The sequence below is a fragment of the Etheostoma spectabile genome, unplaced genomic scaffold (assembly GCF_008692095.1).
Source record: "Etheostoma spectabile isolate EspeVRDwgs_2016 unplaced genomic scaffold, UIUC_Espe_1.0 scaffold00019462, whole genome shotgun sequence".
In the NCBI taxonomy this organism is placed as follows: Eukaryota; Metazoa; Chordata; class Actinopteri; order Perciformes; family Percidae; genus Etheostoma; species Etheostoma spectabile.
The window spans coordinates 1-20,105 of record NW_022604927.1 but is presented as its reverse complement, the minus strand read 5'-3'; the positions used below and the strand labels follow the sequence as shown (position 1 = coordinate 20,105).

General features: G+C 41.1%; 3 protein-coding genes across 3 annotated transcripts; 2 read left to right on the top strand and 1 right to left on the bottom strand.

Annotated features, from left to right (window-relative positions):
- Positions 1–634: 634 nt before the first annotated feature.
- On the bottom strand, positions 635–3,407 carry LOC116684688 (uncharacterized; the record flags this gene model as incomplete). The annotated part of the gene is made up of 6 exons (XM_032510165.1): positions 3,165–3,407; positions 2,684–2,981; positions 1,984–2,077; positions 1,496–1,629; positions 1,159–1,219; positions 635–774 (listed from the first exon to the last, which is right to left on the bottom strand). Coding segments are annotated over exons 1-6 (823 nt in total), but the record flags the coding sequence as incomplete, so codon positions are not given.
- An 8,599-nt stretch (positions 3,408–12,006) lies between these two features.
- Positions 12,007–13,799, top strand: LOC116684687 (NACHT, LRR and PYD domains-containing protein 3-like). The gene is made up of 4 exons (XM_032510164.1): positions 12,007–12,120; positions 12,289–12,586; positions 13,198–13,508; positions 13,779–13,799. The coding sequence occupies exons 1-4, from the start codon at positions 12,025–12,027 to the stop codon at positions 13,797–13,799; spliced, it is 726 nt and encodes a 241-aa protein (XP_032366055.1). The 5' UTR covers positions 12,007–12,024.
- LOC116684686 (NLR family CARD domain-containing protein 3-like) lies at positions 13,612–16,205 on the top strand. Its single transcript, XM_032510163.1, has 3 exons — positions 13,612–15,003; positions 15,647–15,738; positions 16,201–16,205. Exons 1-3 carry the CDS (start codon positions 13,799–13,801, stop codon positions 16,203–16,205), a joined length of 1,302 nt encoding a protein of 433 aa, XP_032366054.1. The 5' UTR covers positions 13,612–13,798.
- Positions 16,206–20,105: the final 3,900 nt, after the last annotated feature.

Here is a 20,105-nt window from a genome sequence, read left to right as displayed (position 1 = left end):
ATCATCAAATAAAGACAAAGAGTAAGTTGGTCTGACCTGAGAGTCTCCAGAGTGCAGTGTGGACTCTTCAGTCCATCAGAGACAAGCTCCACTCCTGAATCCTGCAGGTTTTGTACTCAGGTCCAGCTCTCTCAGACTAGAGGACTGGGAGCTGAGAAACTGAGGACAGAGCTTCACAGCTTCTCTCTGACAGGTTACAGCCACTCAGCCTGGAGAGACAACAGGAAGTTATTTATTATTAACTCCTGTTGTAAAAAGATAGCAGGAGTATTTATTGATGAATAAATCCAACGTACAGAGCTTTTTTGGAGGCTTTGACCACTGCAGCAGCCTCAGAAGAGCCTCCTCTGACGCAGAGTATTTCTTCAGGTCAAACACGTCCAGATCTTCTTCTGATGACAGTAAGATGAAGACCAGAGCTGACCATTGAGCAGGAGACAGATTATCTGGAGAGACATCCTGAACTCAGGGGACTGTTGGATCTGCTCCACTAGAGAAACGATCATTCAGTTCATTCAGACAGTGGAACAGATTGATGCTTCTCTCTGCAGACAGATCCTCATCCATCTTTTCCTTGATGTACTCCACTGTTTCCTGATGGTATCTGATCTAATTCCTGTCTGTGTCAGCAGACCTGTAGGAGGACTCTGATTGGTCTGCAGAGAAAGACCCATGAGGAAGCGGAGGAACAAGTCCAGGTGTCCATTAGACTCTGTAAGGCCTTGTCCACAGCTCTCTGGTAGAAACGTGCTGATGATGTTTGTTAGTCTGACTCTGAAGAAGTTAGACAGCTTGGATGTTGTTTGTTCTTCATCCAGAAGGTTGACTCCAGAGTCGGTGAAGGTCAGATGGACATGAAGAGCAGCCAGGAACTCCGAACACTCAGATGGACGAAGAGAACACCTTGACCTGGGACAGTCCTCTCTCCTCTTTAAAGATCTGTGTGAACACTCCTGAGACCACTGAGGCTGCGTGATATCGATGCCACACTCTGTCAGGTTGATTCTAGAAGATCAGGTTGCCTTTTTGCAGATGCTCAAAAGCCAGTTTTCCCAGAGACTTGATCATCACCATGTTCTCTGGACTCAGGTTGATCTGTCTCAGTTCTTCCATCATACTTGACATTCTTCGGACTGAACCACCAGGAAGTGGATGTACATCTCAGTCAGGGTCTTGGGCAGTTTCTCCTCCCTCTTGGTCTCCAACACCTTCTCCAGAACTGTAGCAGTGATCCAGCAGAAGACTGGGATGTGGCACATGAAGTGGAGGCTTCGGGATCTCTTGATGTGGGAGATGATCCTGCTGGCCTGCTCCTCATCTCTGAATCTCTTCCTGAAGTACTCCTCCTTCTGGGCGTCAGTGAACCCTCTGACCTCTGTCACCATGTCAACACACCCAAGAGGGATCTGATTGGCTGCTGCAGGTCGTGTGGTTATCCAGAGGCGAGCAGAGGGAACAGATTCCCCCTGATGAGGTTTGTCAGCATCACACCCACGGAGGTGGACTCTTGTAACATCAGTCAGGATCTCAGTGTTGGGGATGTCCAGAGGAGGTCGACACTCATCGAGACCGTCAAAGATGAAGACCACCGGGACCTCTTCAAACCTGCTGAGTCCTGCTCTTTGGTCACTAAAGAAGTAATCAACAAGTTCCACCAAGCTGAACTTCTCTCTTTCAGCACATTCAGCTCTCTGAAGGTGAATGGGAATAAGAACTGGATGTCTGGTTGCTTTGCCTTAGCCCAGTCCAGAGTGAACTTCTGTGTAAGACTGTTTTCCCGATGCCAGCCACTCCCTTTGTCATCACTGCTCTGATTGGTCATCTCTTCCAGGTGGGGTTTTAAAGATGTCTTCTTGTCTGATTATTGTTTCTGGTCTGTCTGGTTTCCAGGATGCTGTTTCAATCTGTCTGACTCATGTTCATCATTGACCTCTGCAGCCCCCCCTTCAGGAGGTAGATCTCTGTGAACATCTGATCCAGAACGGTTTTTGGTTCCTTCTTAGCAATCCCTTCAACACACGCTGGAACTTCCTGTCTAGCTTAGATTTGAGGTTTTGCTGACACTCAGCACGAATCTCTGAATGAATAGAAAAATGATGTCAATGAGGGTTTGTTCTGGTGAATGTGAGTGTGCACATTTCTGTATTCATCAAATCTATTCACAAAAACAACTGATATGTTGGGTGTCTCAGTCAAAAAGTATAGAAGTAACAAGAGGCCAACTCTAGAGAAGGTTGTGTGGGTTCAGTCCAAGATGGCGGAGCTGCAGCTCGGTCATGGGTGCGTTCTGTTGAGTTTCTCTCTTGTTACTGCTATACTGTGTCTCAGTCAGACGTCTATGAAATCTTCATTGTCCAAATAAACCAGAAGGTATATGACCTAATAACAGAGGGGAATTATATTGCCAAAGCAGTTTTTTCCAGTGACATCAGAGTGTGCCGACTCTAACCAGCAGTACCAAAACAGTCTGACTGGGTTTCATCATGTTTTGTTGTCAGAGACCCTTTAAATGTAGTTCTCTGGTGGAGGATTGGAGCTTGTTCTCTTCTTGTCAACACAACATATGTATCTTTGTAGATGAGAGAGGGGACATAGGTAACACAGCTAATGGTGTTGAAGACTAGGTATACAAGTTTGATCTTTGTTACATCCATTTTTTAAATTTATAATGAATATGACTTACCTTCACCTTCTGGGTTGTTGACTTCTCCACGACGTGGTAACTTCTTCACCAGATCATATCGATTCATCTTCACTAAAACTATTCTGGTCACATCAATAATGTGTTTACTGTAGGTCTGGAGCATCATATCCACGGTGTTAAGCCGGGTTTCTTTCTCCAGTTTACACCTTGGGATTGCTGGGAAGTCGTTGAGGGCTCCTTCCTGCTGCAGGTGCCAATTAAACGTTTCAAAGTCCTCAGCTCCCAAGGCTTGTAAGATTCTTAAGACGACTTCCTGAGGCGTCTCCATCTTTTGTCCCTGCGATGATCCAAAACATACCAAAAAGACACACAAAATTATGGTTACACACACACACAGACACCTTTGTTGACCTTTGTCACTGATTGACGTAAACACACACAACACACACACACACACACACACACACACACACACACACACATTCCATCTTCCCCCCGTTATAATGAAGCTGTTTCTTACCTCCTTTAGAAGTGAGGTGAACCTCTCTCTGTAACTAAAGAACAGCTGGAGTTGACGAGTAGAACGTTCCAGACAGACGAGTTCAGAGACCTTCATGTGGAGATCCACGTCGAGAGAAAGAACTGAGACACGGACTCTGGAGAGAAAAAGGAACTAGAAACAGGAACCAAGAGGACCCGCCCAGAGAGGCTCAGCATTAGCACATCCACTGCAGACAGTTAACATGCAATAACACACACACACACACACACACACACACACATAACTGAGGTAAGGTTGGAGACACTACCTTTTTTAATCATTACATTGTGTGTGTGTTTCCTCTTTGAACATTTCCAGGAAGAGAAACCTAATAAATAGATTTTTGTAGATTTACACTTTAACATTGTTGGTTTTAATATGCTGAAGAATCATATTTTAGACATTTGCTCATGAAAATGATGGCTCCGTGTTATTGATTTACTGGCTGAAAGTTTTACGATGAATACTATTCACAACATAGGATAAAAAGAGGTATCAACATAGGATCAATAAGGGATATCAACATAGGATCAATAAGAGGTATCAACATAGGATCAATAAGAGGTATCAACATAGGATCAATAAGGGGTATCAACATAGGATCAATAAGATGTATCAACATAGGATCAATAAGAGGTATCAACATAGGATCAATAAGATGTATCAACATAGGATCAATAAGGGGTATCCATTTAGGATCAATAAGATGTATCAACATAGGATCAATAAGGGGTATCAACATAGGATCAATAAAGGGTATCACGTAGGATCAATAAGAGGTATCCACATAGGATCAATAAGTAGTATCCACATAGGATCAATAAGGGGTATCCACATAGAATCAATAAGGGGTATCCACATAGGATCGATGAGGGGTATCCACATAGGATCAATAAGGGGTATCAACATAGGATCAATGAGGGGTATCCACATAGGATCAATAAGGGGTATCAACATAGGATCAATATGGGGTATCAACATAGGATCAATGAGGGGTATCTACATAGGATCAAAAAAAAGTTTTCCACATAGGATCAATGAGGGGTATCCACATAGGATCAATAAGGGGTATCAATATAGGATCAATAAGCGGTATCAATATAGGATCAATAAGGGATATCCACATAGGATCAATAAGGGGTATCAATATAGGATCAATAAGGGGTATCTACATAGGATCAATAAGAGGTATCTACATAGGATCAATAACAGGTATCAACATATGATCAATAAGGGGTATCAACATAGGATCAATAAGGGTTATCAACATAGGATCAATAAGAGGTATCAACATAGGATCAATAAGGGGTACCAACATAGGATCAATAAGGGGTATCAATATAGGATCAATAAGGGGTACCAACATAGGATCAATAAGGGGTACCAACATAGGATCAATAAGGGGTATCAATATAGGATCAATAAGAGGTATCTACATAGGATCAATAAGAGGTATCTACATAGGATCAATAAGAGGTATCAACATAGGATCAATAAGAGGTTTCAACATAGGATCAATAAGATGTATCAACATAGGATCAATAAGAGGTATCAACATAGGATCAATAAGAGGTATCAACATAGGATCAATAAGATGTATCAACATAGGATCAATAAGAGGTATCAACAGAGGATCAATAAGGGGTATCAACATAGGATCAATAAGGGGTATCCACATAGGATCAATAAGATGTATCAACATAGGATCAATAAGGGGTATCAACATAGGATCAATAAGAGGTATCAACATAGGATCAATAAAGGGTATCACGTAGGATCAACAAGAGGTATCAACATAGGATCAATAAGGGGTATCCACATAGGATCAATAAGGGGTATCAACATAGGATCAATAAAGGGTATCAACATAGGATCAATAAGGGGTATCAACATAGGATCAATAAGGGGTATCAACATAGGATCAATAAGGGGTATCAATATAGGATAAATAAGGGGTATCTACATAGGATCAATAAGAGGTATCAACATAGGATCAATAAGGGGTATCCACATAGGATCATTAAGGGGTATCAACATAGGATCAATAAGGGGTATCAACATAAGATCAATAAGGGGTATCAATATAGGATCAATAAGGGGTATCAACATAGGATCAATAAGGGGTATCAACATAGGATCAATAAGGGGTATCAATATAGGATAAATAAGGGGTATCCTCATAGGATCAATAAGGGGTATAAACATCGGATCAATAAGGGGTATCAATATCGGATCAATAAGGGGTATCAATATAGGATCAATAAGCGGTATCAATATAGGATCAATAAGGGGTATCCACATAGGATCAATAAGAGGTATCAACATAGGATCAATAAGCGGTATCAATATAGGATCAATAAGAGGTATCAACATAGGATCAATAAGGGGTATCAACATAGGATCAATAAGAGGTATCAACATAGGATCAATAAGATGTATCAACATAGGATCAATAAGAGGTATCAACATAGGATCAATAAGAGGTATCAACATAGGATCAATAAGATGTATCAATACAGGATCAATAAGAGGTATCAACAGAGGATCAATAAGGGGTATCAACATAGGATCAATAAGGGGTATCCACATAGGATCAATAAGATGTATCAACATAGGATCAATAAGGGGTATCAACATAGGATCAATAAGAGGTATCAACATAGGATCAATAAAGGGTATCACGTAGGATCAATAAGAGGTATCAACATAGGATCAATAAGGGGTATCCACATAGGATCAATAAGGGGTATCAACATAGGATCAATAAAGGGTATCAACATTAGGATCAATAAGGGGTATCAACATAGGATCAATAAGGGGTATCAACATAGGATATAAGGGTATCAATATAGGATAAATAAGGGGTATCTACATAGGATCATAAGAGGTATCAACATAGGATCAATAGGGGTATCCACATAGGATCATTAAGGGGTATCAACATAGGATCAAGAGGGTATCAACATAAGATCAATAAGGGGTATCAATATAGGATCAATAAGGGGTATCAACATAGGATCAATAAGGGGTATCAACATAGGATCAATAAGGGGTATCAATATAGGATAAATAAGGGGTATCCTCATAGGATCAATAAGGGGTATAAACATCGGATCAATAAGGGGTATCAATATCGGATCAATAAGGGGTATCAATATAGGATCAATAAGCGGTATCAATATAGGATCAATAAGGGGTATCCACATAGGATCAATAAGAGGTATCAACATAGGATCAATAAGCGGTATCAATATAGGATCAATAAGAGGTATCAACATAGGATCAATAAGGGGTATCAACATAGGATCAATAAGAGGTATCTACATAGGATCAATAAGGGGTATCAACATAGGATCAATAAGAGGTATCAACAGAGGATCAATAAGGGGTATCAACATAGGATCAATAAGATATATCAACATAGGATCAATAAGAGGTATCAACATAGGATCAATAAGGGGTATCAACATAGGATCAATAAGATGTATCAACATAGGATCAAGAAGAGGTATCCACATAGGATCAATAAGATATATCAACATAGGATCAATAAGAGGTATCAACATAGGATCAATAAAGGGTATCACGTAGGATCAATAAGAGGTATCAACATAGGATCAATAAGGGGTATCCACATAGGATCAATAAGGGGTATCAACATAGGATCAATAAGGGGTATCAACATAGGATCAATAAGGGGTATCAATATAAGATCAATAAGGGGTATCAACATAGGATCAATAAGGGGTATCAACATAGGATCAATAAGGGGTATCAATATAGGATCAATAAGCGGTATCAATATAGGATCAATAAGAGGTATCAACATAGGATCAATAAGGGATATCCACATAGGATCAAGAAGGGGTATCCACATAGGATCAATAAGGGATATCAACATAGGATCAATAAGGGGTATCAAAATAGGATCAATAAGAGGTATCAACATAGGATCAATAAGAGGTATCAACATAGGATCAATAAGAGGTATCAACATAGGATCAATAAGGGGTATCCACATAGGATCAATAAGAGGTATCAACATAGGATCAATAAGGGGTATCAACATAGGATCAATAAGAGGTATCAACATAGGATCAATAAGAGGTATCAACATAGGATCAATAAGGGGTATCAATATAAGATCAATAAGGGGTATCAACATAGGATCAATAAGGGGTATCAACATAGGATCAATAAGGGGTATCAATATAGGATCAATAAGCGGTATCAATATAGGATCAATAAGAGGTATCAACATAGGATCAATAAGAGGTATCTACATAGGATCAATAAGGGATATCCACATAGGATCAAGAAGGGGTATCCACATAGGATCAATAAGAGGTATCAACATAGGATCAATAAGGGGTATCAAAATAGGATCAATAAGAGGTATCAACATAGGATCAATAAGAGGTATCAACATAGGATCAATAAGAGGTATCAACATAGGATCAATAAGGGGTATCCACATAGGATCAATAAGAGGTATCAACATAGGATCAATAAGGGGTATCAACATAGGATCAATAAGGGGTATCAACATAGGATCAATAAGAGGTATCAACATAGGATCAATAAGAGGTATAAACATAGGATCAATAAGAGGTATCTACATAGGATCAATAAGGGGTATCAACATAGGATCAATAAGGGGTATCAACATAGGATCAATAAGAGGTATCAACATAGGATCAATAAGAGGTATCAACATAGGATCAATAAGAGGAACTTTCTGAAATTAAATGAAGGAAAAACTGAGGTGGTTGTTTTTGGAAGAAAAGAGGAAAGATTAAAAGTCTGCACTCAGCTTCAAACAACAATGTTAAAAACAACAGACAAAGCCAGAAATCTTGGTGTAGTCATGGACTCAGACCTGAACTTTAACAGCCACATTAAGACAATTACAAAGTCAGCCTACTGTCACCTTAAGAATATATCTAGGGTTAAAGGACTTATGTGTCAACAGGACTTGGAAAAACTGGTCCATGCTTTCATCTTCAGTAGACTTGACTACTGTAACGGGGTCTTTACAGGTCTCCCTAAAAAAATCAATCAGACAGCTGCAGCTGATTCAGAACGCTGCTGCTCGAGTCCTCACTAAGACCAAGAGACTGGATCACATCACTCCAGTCCTCACTAAGACCAAGAGACTGGATCACATCACTCCAGTCCTCACTAAGACCAAGAGACTGGATCACATCACTCCAGTCCTCACTAAGACCAAGAGACTGGATCACATCACTCCAGTTCTGAAGTCTTTACACTGGCTTCCTGTGTCTCAAAGAATTGATTTCAAAGTACTCTTGCTAGTTTATAAATCCCTTAACGGTTTAGATCCAAAATACATTTCTGATCTGCTACTACACTATGACCCCCCAGACCTCTCAGGTCATCTGGGACAGGTCTACTTTCTGTCCCAGAGTCAGAACTAAACAGGGTGAAGCAGCTTTCAGTTTCTATGCTCCTCAATCTGGAATAAACTCCCAGAAACCTGCAGATCCGCAGCTACTCTCAGTTCTTTTAAATCAAGGCTGAAGACCTTTCTTTTTGATGCTGCCTTTCTTTAAATGAATGCTCATTCTTTAAATTTCTTATGCTGCACTGTAACTTTTATTCTTGTTTTATGTGTCCTAATGTTTCTATTTGTTTTTAACTGTCTATTCATGTGTTTTATCGGTTTTTAATGCTTATGATTTTTAACTGTTTGTATTTGTGTTTTATCTGTTTAACTGATTTTGTGTAAAGCACTTTGAATCGCCCTGTTGCTGAAATGTGCTCTACAAATAAAGCTGCCTTGCCTTGCCTTGGATCACATCACTCCAGTCCTCACTAAGACCAAGAGACTGGATCACATCGCTCCAGTTCTCACTAAGACCAAGAGACTGGATCACATCACTCCAGTTCTCACTAAGACCAAGAGACTGGATCACATCGCTCCAGTTCTCACTAAGACCAAGAGACTGGATCACATCGCTCCAGTTCTCACTAAGACCAAGAGACTGGATCACATCGCTCCAGTTCTCACTAAGACCAAGAGACTGGATCACATCGCTCCAGTTCTGAAGTCTTTACACTGGCTTCCTGTGTCTCAAAGAATTGATTTCAAAGTACTCTTGCTAGTTTATAAATCACTTAACGGTTTAGGGCCAAAATACAGTGGTGTGAAAAAGTCTTTGCCCCCATCCTCATTTCCTGTTCCTTTGCATGTTTGTCACACTTAAGTGTTTCGGAACATCATATAAAGCCATTTCCAAAGCTTTGGGAATCCAGCGAACCATAGTGAGAGCCATTATCCACAAATGGCGAAGACATGGAACAGTGGTGAACCTTCCCAGGAGTGGCCGGCCGCCCAAAATTACCCCAAGAGCTCAGCGACGACTCATCCAAGAGGTCACAAAAGACCCCACAACAACGTCCAAAGAACTGCAGGCCTCACTTGCCTCAGTTAAGGTCAGCGTTCATGCCTCCACCATCAGGAAAAGACTGGGCAAAAATGGCCTGCATGGCAGAGTTCCAAGGAGAAAACCACTGCTGAGCAAAAAGAACATCAAAGCTCGTCTCAATTCTGCTGTCTACCAAGAGATCCTGAAGGAGAATGTCCGACCATCTGTTCGTGTACTCAAGCTGAAACGAACTTGGGTTCTGCAGCAGGACAATGATCCTAAACACACCAGCAAGTCCACCACCGAATGGCTGAAGAAAAACAAAATGAAGACTTTGGAGTGGCCTAGCCAAAGTCCTGACCTGAATCCTATTGAGATGTTGTGGTATGACCTTAAAAAGGCCGTTCATACTTGAAAACCCTCTAATGTAACTGAATTAGGACAATTCTGCAAAGATGAGTGGGCCAAAATTCCTCCAGGACGCTGTAAAAGCCTCATTGCACGTTATCGCAAACGCTTGGTTGCAGTTCTTGCTGCTAAGGGTGGCCCAACCAGTTATTAGGTTTAGGGGGCAATCACTTTTTCACACAGGGCCATGATGGTTTGGATTTTTTTTCACCTTTAATAATAAACACCTTCATTTACAAATTGCATTTTGTGTTTACTTGTGTTGTCCTTGACTATTGTTTAAATTGGTTTGATGTTCCGAAACACTTAAGTGTGACAAACATGCAAAGGAACAGGAAATGAGGAAGGGGGCAAACACTTTTTCACACCACTGTATCTGTTGAATCAGGCTTTTAATATGTAGCTGTGGTGGGACAGTTTCATTCTTCTGTTTCTCTGAGACCTTTTCTGATTTTACTGTTTCTATGTTCTCTCTTTCTATTGGATGACGTCATTATACTCATTCTGTTAAGCACCGTAGCCTGCTGGTTGCTGTAAAGTGTTATATAATTACATTAGATTGATTTTGATTGATAGATTGATTGGAAATTTCTTGCTATCGACCGCGCGTGTGTGCCGCGCTTCTGCGTAACGTTAAGCCTACGGTTTTGATTATTATCCTAAACAATAAATCAGGTAATCTGGCTTTCATGACTCAGTGCCTACCCTCTTACTGACATCACCGCACGTCACTGCTGAACTCGTCTGTCTGGAACGTTCTACTCGTCAACTCCAGCTGTTCTTTAGTTTCAGAGAGAGGTTCACCTCACTTCTAAAGGAGGTAAGAAACAGCTTCATTATTAGGGGGGGGAGTAGTGTGTGTGTGTGTGTGTGTGTGTGTGTGTGCGTGTGCGTGTGTGTGTGTGTGTGTTTTATTATACATTCAACTTCTATCTGTACACAGTAGTCAGACGTTACCGTGTCCGTCTTTGTTTTTAGCTGGAAACAAAGTTTCTGTTTCTGTGTTGAAAGCAACACAAGGCCGGACTCCACTTCCCCTTCTTGGCCAGGAAGTGTTGCAATAGTCGATGTGCAGACTCACCACTGTGTGATACCCCTTATTGATCCTATGTTGATACCCCTTATTGATCCTATGTTGATACCCCTTATTGATCCTATGTAGATACCCCTTATTGATCCTATGTGGATACCCCTTATTGATCCTATGTGGATACCCCTTATTGATCCTATGTTGATACCCCTTATTGATCCTATGTAGATACCCCTTATTGATCCTATGTTGTTACCCCTTATTGATCCTATATTGATACCTGTTATTGATCCTATGTTGATACCCCTTATTGATCCTATCTTGATACCCCTTATTGATCCTATGTGGATACCCCTTATTGATCCTATGTGGATACCTCTTATTGATCCTATGTTGATACCCCTTATTGATCCTATGTTGATACCCCTTATTGATTCTATGTGGATACCTCTTATTGATCCTATGTGGATACCTCTTATTGATCCTATGTTGATACCTCTTATTGATCCTATGTTGATACCCCTTATTGATCCTATGTTGATACCTCTTATTGATCCTATGTTGATACCTCTTATTGATCCTATGTTGATACCTCTTATTGATCCTATGTTGAAAACTATCAGCCAGTAAATCAATAACACGGAGCCATCATTTTCATGAGCAAATGTCTAAAATATGATTCTTCAGCATATTAAAACCAACAATGTTAAAGTGTAAATCTACAAAAATCTATTTATTATGTTTCTCTTCCTGGAAATGTTCAAAGAGGAAACACACACACAATGTAATGATTGAAAAAGGTAGTGTCTCCAACCTTACCTCAGTTATGTGTGTGTATATGTGTGTGTGAGTGTGTGTGTGTGTGTGTGTGTGTGTGTGTTATTGCATGTTAACTGTCTGCAGTGGATGTGCTAATGCTGAGCCTCTCGGGGGGGTCCTCTTGGTTCCTGTTCTAGTTCCTTTTTCTCTCCAGAGTCCGTGTCTCAGTCTTTCTCTCGACGTGGATCTCCACATGAAGGTCTCTGAACTCGTCTGTCTGGAACGTTCTACTCGTCAACTCCAGCTGTTCTTTAGTTTCAGAGAGAGGTTCACCTCACTTCTAAAGGAGGTAAGAAAAGCTTCATTAAACGGGGGGAAGATGGAATGTGTGTGTGTGGTGTGTGTGTGTGTGTGTGTGTGTGTTACGTCAATCAGTGACAAAGGTCAACAAAGGTGTCTGTGTGTGTGTGTAACCATACTTGTGTGTGTCTTTTTGGGATGTTTTGGATCATCGCAGGGACAAAAGATGGAGACGCCTCAGGAAGTCGTCTTAAGAATCTTACAAGCCTTGGGAGCTGAGCACTTTGAAACGTTTAATTGGCACCTGCAGCAGGAAGGAGCCCTCAACGACTTCCCAGCAATCCCAAGGTGTAAACTGGAGAAAGAAACCCGGCTTAACACCGTGGATATGATGCTCCAGACCTACAGTAAACACATTATTGATGTGACCAGAATAGTTTTAGTGAAGATGAATCTAAATGATCTGGTGAAGAAGTTACCGCGTCATGGAGAAGTCAACACCCCAGAAGATGAAGGTAAGTCATATTAATTATAAATTTAAAAAATGGATGTAACAAAGTTTAAACTTGTATATCCTAGTCTTCAACAACCCATAGCTGTGTTACCTATGTCTCCCTATTATCTACAAAGATACATATGTTGTGTTGACAAGAAGAGAACAAGCTCCCAATCCTCCACCAGAGAAACTACATTTAAAGGGTCTCTGACAACAAAACATGATGAAACCCAGTCAGACTGTTTTGGTAACTGCTGGTTAGAGTCGGCACACTCTGATGTCTCTGGAAGAAACTGCTTGGGCAATATTAATTCCCTCTGTTATTAGGTCATATACCTTCTGGTTTATTGGACAATGAAGAGTTCCTAGACGTATGACTGAGACTCAGTATAGCAGTAACAAGAGGAGAAACTCAACAGAACGCACCCATGACCGAGCTGCAGCTCCGCCATCTTGGACTGAACCCACACAACCTTCTCTAGAGTTTGGCCTCTTGTTACTTCTATACTTTTTGACTGAGACACCCAACATATCAGTTGTTTTTGTGAATAGATTTGATGAATACAGAAATGTTCACACTCACATTCACCAGAACAAACCCTCATTGACATCATTGTTTTATTCATTCAGAGATTCGTGCTGAGTGTCAGCAAAACCTCAAATCTAAGCTAGACAGGAAGTTCCAGCGTGTGTTTGAGGGGATTGCTAAAGAAGGAGAACAAACCGTTCTCGATCAGATGTTCACAGAGATCTACCTCCTGAAGGGAGGGGCTGCAGAGGTCAATGATCAACATGAGGTCAGACAGATTGAAACAGCATCCAGGAAACCAGACAGACCAGAACCAATAATCAGACAAGAAGACATCTTTAAAACCCCACCTGGAAGAGATGAACCAATCAGAACAGTGATGACAACAGGAGTGGCTGGCATCGGGAAAACAGTCTTAACACAGAAGTTCACTCTGGACTGGGCTGAAGGCAAAGCCAACCAGGACATCCAGTTCTTATTCCCATTCACCTTCAGAGAGCTGAATGTGCTGAAAGAGAGAAAGTTCAGCTTGGTGGAACTTGTTGATTACTTCTTTAGTGAAACCAAAGAAGCAGGACTCAGCAGGTTTGAAGAGGTCCCGGTGGTCTTCATCTTTGACGGCCTGGATGAGTGTCGACCTCCTCTGGACTTCCCAACACTGAGATCCTGACTGATGTTACAGAGTCCACCTCAGTGGGTGTGATGATGACAAACTCATCAGGGGGAATCTGTCCCTCTGCTCGGCTCTGGATAACCACACGACCTGCAGCAGCCAATCAGATCCCTCCTGGGTGTGTTGACATGGTGACAGAGGTCAGAGGGTTCACTGACGCCCAGAAGGAGGAGTACTTCAGGAAGAGATTCAGAGATGAGGAGCAGGCCAGCAGAATCATCTCCCACATCAGGAGATCCCAAAGCCTCCACATCATGTGTCACATCCCAGTCTTCTGCTGGATCACTGCTACAGTTCTGGAGAAGGTGTTGGAGACCAGAGAGGGAGGAGAACTGCCCAAGACCCTGACTGAGATGTACATCCACTTCCTGGTGGTTCAGTCCAAACAGAAGAATGTCAAGTATGATGGAAGAACTGAGACAGATCAAACCTGGAGTCCGGAGAACATGGTGATGATCAAGTCTCTGGGGAAACTGGCTTTTGAGCAGCTGCAGAAAGGCAACCTGATCTTCTATGAATCAGACCTGACAGAGTGTGGCATCGATATCAACGCAGCCTCAGTGGTCTCAGGAGTGTTCACACAGATCTTTAAAGAGGAGAGTGGACTGTACCAGGACAAGGTGTTCTGCTTCGTCCATCTGAGTGTTCAGGAGTTCCTTGCTGCTCTTCATGTCCATCTGACCTTCACGGACTCTGGAGTCAACCTTCTGGCAGAAGAACAAACAACATCCAAGCTGTCTAAATTCTTCAGAGTCAGACTAAAACAAACATCATCAGCACAGTTCTACCAGAGAGCTGTGGACAAGGCCTTACAGAGTCTAAATGGACACCTGGACTTGTTCCTCCGCTTCCTCCTGGGTCTTTCACTGCAGACCAATCAGAGTCTCCTACGAGGTCTGCTGACACAGAGAGGAAGTTGCTCAGAGACCAATCGGGAAACAGTGAAGTACATCAAGAAGAAGATGGATAAGAATCTGTCTGCAGAGAGAAGCATCAATCTGTTCCACTGTCTGAATGAACTGAATGATTGTTCTCTAGTGGAGCAGATCCAACAGTCCTTGAGATCAGGAAGTCTCTCCACAGATAATCTGTCTCCTGCTCAGTGGTCAGCTCTGGTCTTCATCTTACTGTCATCAGAAGAAGATCTGGACATGTTTGACCTGAATAAATACTCTGCTTCAGAGGAGGCTCTTCTGAGGCTGCTGCCAGTGGTCAAAGCCTCCAAAAAAGCTCTGTACGTCGGATTTATTCATCAATAAATACTCTGCCATCTTTTTACAAAAGGAGTTAATAATAAATAACTTCCTGTTTTCTCTCCAGGCTGAGTGGCTGTAACCTGTCAGAGAGAAGCTGTGAAGCTCTGTCCTCAGTTCTCAGCTCCCAATCCTCTAGTCTGAGAGAGCTGGACCTGAGTAACAACAAGCTGCAGGATTCAGGAGTGGAGCTGGTCTCTGATGGACTGAAGAGTCCACACTGCACTCTGGAGACTCTCAGGTCAGACCAACTTACTCTTTGTCTTTAATTTGATTATGTTTCTATTTACTTTTAGCTTCATTTAATTTAAACGGCCCTTCTCATGTCAAGACTAATTTCAGAAGGTCTTTGAATGTTTCCTAAGTATTTTTTTTCCATTCATAATCATATGTCACAAAGCCTGAAATATGAATTGTGGCTGAGTTCTAGAAATATTTTTTTTATTTTATTATCATGTGACTTTGATACCTGGTTCAGTTCTGATTAGTTATCTGCAAAAGGGTTTAGAATTAAACAGAAAGGACTTAAACTGAAAGAGGATTTAATATACTAAATCTATAAATTCCAGACTCAACATTTAAACCTACAGATGTTATCTGTCTTGTTTCCTGTTGTCTCTCCAGGCTGAGTGGCTGTAACCTGTCAAAGAGAGGCTGTGAAGCTCTGTCCTCAGTTCTCAGCTCCCAGTCCTCTAGTCTGAGAGAGCTGGACCTGAGTAACAACAACCTGCAGGATTCAGGAGGGAAGCTGGTCTCTGATGGACTGAAGAGTCCACACTGCACACTGGAGACTCTCAGGTCAGATCAACTTACTCTTTGTCTTTAATTTGATGATGTTTCTATTTACTTTAAGCTTCATTTTGATTAAATGGCCCTTCTCATGTCAGGACTAATTTCAGAAGGTCTTTGAATGTTTCCTAAGTATTTTTTTTTAATTCATAATCATATGTCACAAAGCCTGAAATATGAATTGTGGCTGAGTTCTAGAAATATTTATTTTATTTTATTATCATGTGACTTTGATACCTGGTTCAGTCTTGATTAGTTATCTGCAACTTGTTTAGAATTAAACAGAAAGGACTTAAACTGAAAGAGGATTTAATATAGTAAATTTATGAATTCCAGACTCAACATTTAAACCTACAGATGTTACCTGTCTGTTCCTGTTGTCTCTCCAGGCTGAGTGGCTATAAACCTGTCAGAGAGAAGCTGTGAAACTCTGTCCTCAGTTCTCAGCTCCCAGTCCTCTAGTCTGAGAGAGCTGGACCTGAGTAACAACAACCTTCAGGATTCAGGAGTGGAGCTGGTCTCTGGTGGACTGAGAGTCCACACTGCATCTGGAGACTCTCAGGTCAGACCAACTTACTCTGTGTTTAATTTGATGATGTTTCTATATCTTAAGCTCATTATTTTAAACAGCCCTTCTCATGTCAGGACTAATTTCAGAAGGTCTTTGAATATTTCCTAAGTATTTTTTTGTATTTATGTCATAAAGCATCAAATATGAACTGTGGCTGAGATCTAGAAATATTTTTTATTTTAGTATCATGTGACTTTCATACCTGGTTCAGTCTTGATTAGTTATCCGCAGAGGTAGTAACGAGTTACATTTAGGCTTGAAACCAAGGGGTAGGGGTAAGGGGTGAAAACATACCCCTATGAAATGGGACACCACTTGGTGACATCACCATACAGAACTGATCACAAACCTCCAAGATGCCGTCTAGGTCTGTTGATTGTGTGGGTTTGGACAACAGTGTTGTGTTATATATTTTATAGTTATTTTAGGTTCACTTTGGTAGTGCAGAGTACTTATCTGTGTAGTACTTAGGTCTGTTTGCAATACAAATGTGTATACACATGCATCGGTGTACATATACATACACTACACCATGTAAATGGTGTGTGTATATCTGTCAGTTATCACCGTTTGAATGTCATTGATGTTCACAAAAACATTTTGTTGACAAAAAATCTGTCTTTATTGGTGATAAATTGAACTAACAGGCCAAAAACGTTACATAAATAATGTTACAGAACCATTGTCAACTTTAGAACCATAACTAACATGTCACACACATAAAAGGCTTCAAATGTGTAAAACTAAAAAATACAAACAAGACCACAAACAATTAACTACAGCTGCTCTGATATCCAGACCAGTCTGGAGCCTTTGGCCAGTAACCCCCCACCCCCCCCCCCCCCTCACATATCATCAGTGTCCCATATCAAAACAACAAACATACAAGTGCATGAACAATGACAGGAATTAATTACAGATTATTACAATATAGTAGGTACCATGCAATAATGAATGGGTACAACATGAACATATGAATTAGGAACGTCTGCTCGTTTTCAGCCCCACCTGGATCAGTGCTGTGTCCTCCTGTGTGAGACAGGGCGGAGGGTATAGGTTAAGCACGTAGCGATGTATCATAGACCGTTAATATATATATCATATATCTATACAACTATGCGATCTATACAGTCCATTCAAGGCAGAAATATGTGGGACTGTTGTGCAAATCAACGTTAGCGTTAGCGATTAGCGTTAGCATTGCAAGCTAGCGATTTTCAAAAAGTTTCAGTTAGGAACATGGTTGCAAGTACACATGTACAGGACTGCATAGACCACCAAAAAGACTGTCGTAACTTTGTAATCAATATTTTAAAGCTGAAAGTACTTACATTCATGTGTCTCTCTGGTCGATGCAGCAGCCACACACTGCCTGTGTGTTTTCAGTGAGGGTCGCGTCCACACTAGGTCCCAAGGGGTATACAGTCCTGGTCTATATCCTACCCCTAGCTCGTAATACGTATTGGACCAGCACTAGGTCCCGCGTGAACGCGCAAAAGCTAGGGGAAGGGGTAAGGGGTAGGGGTAAGGGGAAGGAATGGGATTCAGCCTTACTCTTCTTCTACTCTTCTTCTTCTACATTTACTCTTACTTCTAGGAGCAGTTTTAAATCACTATACTTTTACTTGAGTAGATTAGTGAAGAAGAAACTGTCTTACTCCGCTACATTAGGCTACAATGAGCTCGTTACTCGTTACTACGCTTAATTGTTTTTACCCCAGGGTACGTCTCATTTTAATGTTTTATTTTGACAGAGAGAGAGAGTCTTCCGCTGAAGACTCTACCACGTGACTGTGCTTAACCAATCACACGTTGTTGTGCAGTCACGTGACCGTACTCGTTTCAGCAGCGGGACAGGTTAGCTTTACAGTCGTAGCAAAGCAAAGACGTCAGATTTAGCTGTGGAGAGGTGGATGTTTGTCTTTTAGGTTACATAAAGTACACAGCTGCCAACTTTTCAAAAAACCTTGGAGTGAGATTTGGGGGGGCCAACCCATATTTTGCCCCGCACAAAGCACTTTCTTTGGCTCTTTCAACATCATTATCCTTCAGGGTTTAAATTGGGATTTGCTATGTGGGGGGGGGGGGGGGGGGTATGCCCCCCCAGAAAAAAAAAATTGAAAAATAAACCATAAAATGGCACTTTCTGGAGAGTTTTGTGCAAAAAAAAAAAAAAATGGAGAAATCAAGTCTTACATGACATGTGCAAAACTGTAGGGTTAAGAGCTGTTACGGGACAGAAAGAGGACCCAAACGCAGAGTAATAGGAGGGAACTGAAGCAGAGTTTATTTCAGATACAGTCCAACCAAACACAGGGAACAAAACAAAATCCAAGGATCCACAATCCAAAACGGGGGGAAGGCAGGATTCAGGAGGGAAGCTGATCTCTGATGGACTGAAGAGTCCACACTGCACTCTGGAGGACTCTCAGGTCAGGATTCATTAACCCGTTCAACTGATGACCATTTAAATCTGACTAACTTTAGTGATAAACAGCTGACTCGTAGCTTTGTGTTTGTTGATGTGATGAACTTTAGCAGTAGTTTGAGACTCAATAATTAAATCTGCAGATGATTTAAAGATTATTCAAAATCTGGACTAAAAGGATCCTGGACACAACCAAAGAAAGACTGCACATGGCTCCACGTGTGACAGAGGCTTCCTGTGGGTTGTTTGTGTGTTTCCAGTCTGTCAGGCTGTCTGATCTCAGAGGAAGGCTTTCTTCTCTGGTCTCAGCTCTGAGCTCCAACCCCTCCCATCTGAGAGAGCTGGACTGAGCTACAATCATCAGGAGACTCAGGAGTGAAGCTGCTGTCAGCGGGACTGAAGGATCATATCTGGAGACTGGACACTCCGGTACACACTGATCAACAAGAAGGAGATATTAGTGGAGGACGTTTTAAGAGAACATCTCCAGGAACTAAAATCATAACCCTTTGTTAATAGTTGATGGAGTTGGACAGATATCTGTCCGTGGTTTAAGAAACATCTCTTTTTCCTCTTTCCTGGGATCAAACCAGTTTCATACACAAAGAGAGGTCCAGGACAGGGTTAGCCTAGCTTAGCACAAGGCAATGGTGCTTTTCTGTGTGGATGAAGCAGTAATCTCCTCTTTAGGCAGATAGTTATCTAGGTGTTACATGTTCTGCTGCCGTGCTGCATGGCTAACGTATCGTTTAGAGACGTAACTCTGACGTCTGGACCAGTTATTTCTCTTAGGTCCTCTTGTGCTGGGAGAGTACGACTCTAGATTCAAAAAGTTCCCTCAAAACCCTCTTTCCTGGTTCCTGGTGGGGTTTGAAGTGATGTACGGGAGGAAGAGGAGGCTGCAGATCCAGAGAGAGGGACGGGGGTTAGGAGGGGATCAGGAGGAGAAGATGAAGAGGCCAGTTGTAAGGCTGATTTTTTAAAATAAAATAATAACAATATATAGTAGTTCATCAACATAAAAATTTAGATATAGTGAGGTGAAAAAACTTTATCTTGACTTTCCTCCATACACACTAATTAATAATACACATTAATATAATACACAACTAATATAATAATCCACTAATATAATACACACTAAATACTAATCCCATTAAGATAATACACACTAATATAATAATGCACATTAATATAATACACACTAATAGAATAATACACACTAATATAATAATACACATTACTATAATACACACTAATATAATAATACACTTAATACAATACTACAGAGTAGT

Coding starts and splice junctions, on each gene's coding strand:
- LOC116684687 (XM_032510164.1), top strand. CDS start 12,025: ATGAAGGTCTCTGAACTCGTCTGTCTGGAACGTTCTACTCGTCAACTC. Junction 12,121..12,288: donor TCACCTCACTTCTAAAGGAG/GTAAGAAAAGCT, acceptor GGATCATCGCAG/GGACAAAAGATGGAGACGCC. Junction 12,587..13,197: donor CAACACCCCAGAAGATGAAG/GTAAGTCATATT, acceptor TTATTCATTCAG/AGATTCGTGCTGAGTGTCAG.
- LOC116684686 (XM_032510163.1), top strand. CDS start 13,799: ATGATGACAAACTCATCAGGGGGAATCTGTCCCTCTGCTCGGCTCTGG. Junction 15,004..15,646: donor AAAGCCTCCAAAAAAGCTCT/GTACGTCGGATT, acceptor TTGTCTCTCCAG/GCTGAGTGGCTGTAACCTGT.